Raw genomic sequence first — 5,388 nt, forward strand, 5'->3', positions numbered from 1 at the left:
TTGTTTAACGCAAACAGAAGCATATTCGTTCGGCTTGTTTTTCTGTAGTGCAGTTTTGATTTGCAATAATGGTGATAGATGTTTGTCATCTGCAGAGCATCTCTTTTTAATGGAGATTCAAATGCAAATAGCCCATTAGCAGTTCATATTCTCTAGCATGCATCTGCCTCAACATGATCCACTTCAAAAAAAAAATACGAACAACTTTAAAGACTTTACTCCTTGAACGACACACAAACAGTTTCATATGATTTGTCTTCTTTTCATAGGCTTGTGCACAGTGAATTTCGACCTCCTTAACCACAGCTGGCGCTGTTGTTATAGTAGCGCTCATATCTTCTCTTCATCACATGATTTTTTTTATTGGGCTGTGGCCCCTTTAACAGCCAACTCACGCGGCGTTCTGTCCTTCTATCCGCTTCTATCCCGCGTCGCGTGGTAACTTTAGGAAGTCCACATATAAGCCAAGCGCTCGTGCATATGAAGAATATTTCCCTATGATAGTTTATATATGTTAGACCGACATCGATAAAGTCTTATAAGATCCAAATCTGTTCTGAACACTGTCAGCTCGTCAGTTGCCTGTCCTCGGCGTTGGTCTTCTGGCCGGTGTAACGTTAGTTCGTTTGATAATTTTGAATAAATAACGGTTTAACGGTGAAAATGATGTCAGAAGAGCTCGAGCGCATCCTGGCGCGGCTGACAGAGCCGGACAACGCTGTTATTCAGCAGGTAGAAACTTATGAAACTGTTATCCTGATAGATTTGATGCATTTAATATTGATTGTGTGAGTAAGAGGACGTTTTCAGCTTATAGCTGTAAAGAAAAGTGTAGTTAATACGTGACTTTAAATTTTCTAGCCACCATTAGCACGTGTGGAGCTTTTGGGTTGAGTGTTTGTTGGGTTGAATATTTGTTTTATTGTTTTTTCATAATTTCTACGCCCGTGAATGTCTCTTATTAGGCCACAGCTGAGCTGAAACAGGCATTTAAAGATCCAGCTATCATCCCTGCTTTATGTGCGCTTATGACTGAATCCCAGAACCCACAGGTAACGTTACTCTCATTCATATCAGCCTTTATGTTAGTTCCCATAGTCCTATATGTTTAAAGCCTATAATTCTTGCTTCAGGTCCGTCAGTCGGCTGCAGTGATGCTCAGGTTGAGAGTCAGAAAACACTGGAAGAAAATCAGTCCAGACCACAGAGAAAGGTTTGGGACTTTGTACTTAAATAAAGCATAAGTTCATCTACTTTTCTGCTGTTCATTTTCTAATTTTGTTTTCATCCTGCTCCCTCAGTCTGAAGGCAGTGGTGCTGCAGGCTTTACAAAATGAAACCGAGTAAGTCTGACTGTGCATGTGGTACAGTGATAACATAATAATAACATAAACCATGATCATCAGACTGAATGATGACTATTTACATTTGCACTGTACTCCCAATGTAGAATACTGTGCTCTTTACTAATAAACCATGGTATATGGTATGCATTTTGCTTCAGGTTTTAAACATTTTTCTTTTATTTCAATTTCTCAGACACACAGTTCGCCATTCTCTCTCTCAGCTGAGTGCCGTCCTGGTGAAGCATGAGACCCCAGACCGCTGGCCTGCTCTTCTAGCCCTATTAAACCAGTCTACTAAAAGCAATAACCCACAGGATAGACAGGTAACCCTGGTTAACTTGTTACAGGAAATGTCTCAGCTACTACCATGAGATGAGATCATTACCATATTCATAAATCATGGTTTTTACACGATACTTCTAAGAATACCATACTGCCATATCAAAAAACTTGGTACTTTTTAAACATTTTGTTAGTGACCAAAAGTACTCTATTTATTTATTTCTAATTAAATTTTATTTTAGTTGTAAATTCATTACTATTTAAAAAATGAATACAGTTCTAGTAAATATATGAATATATAAAGTTACATAAATTATAATAAATGTACCAATATAACATTTTTATATGCATTAATGTATATAGCCATTTATTATTATTAGAAAAAAATATTAATGATTAGAACAAAATTATTAATAAAAAAATTCACTTTTTGAAGTGAATGAGCACATGATTGAGATTTATTTTTTTAATTATTACACTGTCTGTTCTCACATATCTACTTTAAATTCTGTTCAGGTGGGTCTTTTATTGCTTAGCAAAGTGGTTGGATCAAACCCGGAGCCCTTTAAGCCCCACTACAAGCAACTTCTCCAGCTGTTTGGGACTGTTCTCCAAGACCTAAACAATCCCACAGCTCTCTACTACTGCATCCTCACTCTTACTGCCATCACGGCCTACACCGGCACAGAGGAGATGGTCTGATATGCTTATTTTGACTGATTTTGTGTTTAATTTCACAGCCGGCATGTTCAAAATGTTGTTTTTCTCTCTTTCAGAATTTGATGCGATCTCTGATCCCCAAACTGCTCATTGCTCTTAAACACCTCATTCAGGCAGACCAGGTGAGGACACTTTGCTACAGGCTTGCTGTGTTCATATGCTAATGCTCCAATCACGGTTTTCATTATGTTCCTCAATGATGTGCTTAGCACTGGAGAGTTGCTCCGCTTGATTGATCTATTTGCCTGAAAGTGGAAAAAAGAGTGACGTGACATGTGGAATTAGTGCTCTGCATTTATCCCATCCAAAGTGCACACACAGCAGTGAACACACACCCGGGGCAGTGGGCAGCCATTTTTTTGCTGCGGCGCCTAGGGAGCAGTTGGGTTGCCTTGCTCAAGGGCACCTCAGTCATGGTATTGAAGGTGGGAGAGAGCGCTGTATATTCACTCCTCCCACCTACAATCCCTGCCGGTACGAGACTCGAACCTCGCAACCTTTGGGTTACGAGTCCGACTCTCTAACCATTAGGCCACGACTTCCCCAAATCAACATAATCAACCAAATTTGATTTGGACTTCTGTATGAGTCTTTATGATTTAAGTGGCTCAATGGCTTTGGCCATCTTTCAATCTTTACTTTTTGTCTCATAAGTTCTAGTGTTTTGTTTTTTTTTTCTATTAAGGACCATGCCAGTGAGGCCATGGAAGTTTTTGATGAGCTGATGGAAAGCGAGGTGTCCATTGTTGTCCCTCACATTGCTGAGATTGTCCGTTTTTGCCTGGAGGTTTGTTTACACATCTTAATAGTGATTATGTTGATTTGGAGTTATTTTTGTAATATGATTTCTTTTGTTTCTTCTAGATCAGTGCGGACGTCTCCCTTAGTGATTCTCTGCGTGTAAAGGCTCTGTCATGTATCGCTGTTCTCATCAGACTTAAAAGCAAGGTAACTGTATTTCCTTGCCTTTGCTTTTCCTTCTAAAGCACAGAACTATATTAATGAAATTTGCTTGTTCATATGTAAAACAAATTATTTGCTTTCACCTTTTGTTTTATCTGCTTTTATTTTAGATTTTTTCTTTTTTTTCCCCCTGTGTGCCTGTAAGTTGTGTAAAATCAGTGTAATTAGGTCTACAATTAATTTATAATATATTTATTGATTTTAATTGTAAAGAAATTGTTATTAACCATTTAAAAATGAATACATTTAAAATGAATATAATACATTACATTACATTCAGGACTTGCCATTTTTGTCTGTGGGGGACTATGTGATTACCATACACAAGATGATTTAAATTAATACCACTAATAAGCACTTGTCTTTTTTTAAATCTTCTAAAGGCTGTATTAAAGCATAAACTCCTACAGCCGATCCTGCAAGTAGTGTTTCCTATCTTGAGTGCAGCGCCCCCTCCTGGAGAAGAGGACCCAGAGGATGAGGAAAACGACACTGAGGGCGACAGTGAGAATCCCAAGCACTTTGCTGTTCAGGTTGGTCTCTTCACCTGCTTTACTGCTTTTACTTATTCTCCCTGTACCCATCTCACCCTCTCTCAATCTAATATATGATATGTGTTCCCCTGCAGGTCATTGATACCATGGCTCTTCATATGCCACCTGAAAAACTCTTCAACCAGCTGGTTAGTAAACAAAAACACTAGGGCTGTCGCTATTCATTGATTTTATTCGACTATTCGATTTGTAAAAATCCTTGACTTCATTATGCCTGCGTCGACTAACCGCCAAAATACCGGAAGTGACGCGGTTCACAGACGCGAATCCATAAAACACGTTATTAGACTGTTTTCCAAGACTGCATGATATATTAAACCCATTTCAAAATCATAATTAAGCATAACTGTGAATTCACAAACGCTACGATTTAATTAAATAATTATATGCGATGCAGTTATAGGCGTGTAGGTTGCGTACGTGCGTCTCCGTTCGAAGTAAATGCTGTTCCACAGGAACTGTTATCATTTACATGTGTGGAGCGGCTCAAACTCCATCTGTGCATGTTGTTGTGAGTTTGGGTTTATTATAACGTTCATCTGGAAACGCAACGAGTGCCATTTCATCAGATTTGTAAGGTAAGTCATTTCTAAATCCACGCAAACACAGGAGAATGCGTCATCTCGCGGTTTCAAAATAAAAGCTCAAACCCTCACTCGGAGTTTGCATTCATTAAATTACATTGGCTATAGCATTTCTGTCGTAAAGAAATGGCCAAATATTAAAGATTAAGTGGACATTTGAATTAAATGATGCTTGGTCAATATTAAACAAGTATTTGATCAAACAGTAATGTGTAAAAACAATCGTCAGGCCGTTGGCGCCCCCTGCAGGCCTTCATTGTAATGCATACTATAATTATATATAGATCAGTGGCTCTATTATATTATAATACAGTATTTTAACAGTTTTGTTCAATAAAACCATATGATCTCTTGCTTTTGATACTTTGTTTTAGGGATGTACCGATACCGGTCTCCTGTACTCGTTAAAATGCCCCGATACCACACAGCATGTGATAAACGCCATATTCAAACAAAGAAACACCAACAGCAGAAAGGAGTTAAGGATGTCTACTACGAAGTATATGTATGCAATGAATATAATGTTAAACATTAGGTATTAATGCCTGTATAGCTGGTGTGAGCGAGCTGATAAACAAAGCACGCTGAGTGGATTGAGCGCGCGGCGGCGCAGATGCGCGAGTTTGTCGAGTGAATATATCTTTCTCACAGACATCACTGGAAAGTTTGTAGTTCGGTTGGATATGTCTAAAACAATTCACAAGTTACTTAACGGTAGAGAGAGAGAGAGAGCGTGCGCGCGCAATTCTGTTGTGTGATCTTTGATGTTCACTCACTTAGCACACGCATCAGTTGGGTTAATGGGTTAACGTAAAAATAAAAACATTCATAGGGGCATTCACTATAAACATCATGTGTGAAATGCGCTAGGCTGTACTACTTGTCCCTCTCATTCTGCATCAGTACAAATACGTGCACGCGTTGCGCGTGTTTTGCTTG

General features: G+C 38.8%; 1 protein-coding gene across 1 annotated transcript in view; it reads left to right on the top strand.

Annotated features, from left to right (window-relative positions):
* The first annotated feature begins 381 nt into the window (after positions 1-381).
* ipo4 (importin 4) overlaps positions 382-5,388 on the top strand; it is a 20,812-nt gene continuing 15,805 nt past the window's right edge. The window contains exons 1-11 of the mRNA XM_016278518.1: positions 382-732; positions 966-1,052; positions 1,134-1,213; positions 1,302-1,343; positions 1,540-1,669; positions 2,145-2,324; positions 2,405-2,470; positions 3,034-3,135; positions 3,213-3,296; positions 3,695-3,844; positions 3,940-3,993. Of these exons, the coding sequence (XP_016134004.1) occupies positions 664-732; positions 966-1,052; positions 1,134-1,213; positions 1,302-1,343; positions 1,540-1,669; positions 2,145-2,324; positions 2,405-2,470; positions 3,034-3,135; positions 3,213-3,296; positions 3,695-3,844; positions 3,940-3,993 (1,044 nt within the window). The 5' untranslated portion in view covers positions 382-663. The remainder of the gene's footprint in view (positions 733-965; positions 1,053-1,133; positions 1,214-1,301; positions 1,344-1,539; positions 1,670-2,144; positions 2,325-2,404; positions 2,471-3,033; positions 3,136-3,212; positions 3,297-3,694; positions 3,845-3,939; positions 3,994-5,388) is intronic.

This window comes from Sinocyclocheilus grahami, unplaced genomic scaffold (genome assembly GCF_001515645.1).
Source record: "Sinocyclocheilus grahami isolate Dianchi unplaced genomic scaffold, SAMN03320097.WGS_v1.1 scaffold122.1, whole genome shotgun sequence".
Classification (NCBI taxonomy): Eukaryota; Metazoa; Chordata; class Actinopteri; order Cypriniformes; family Cyprinidae; genus Sinocyclocheilus; species Sinocyclocheilus grahami.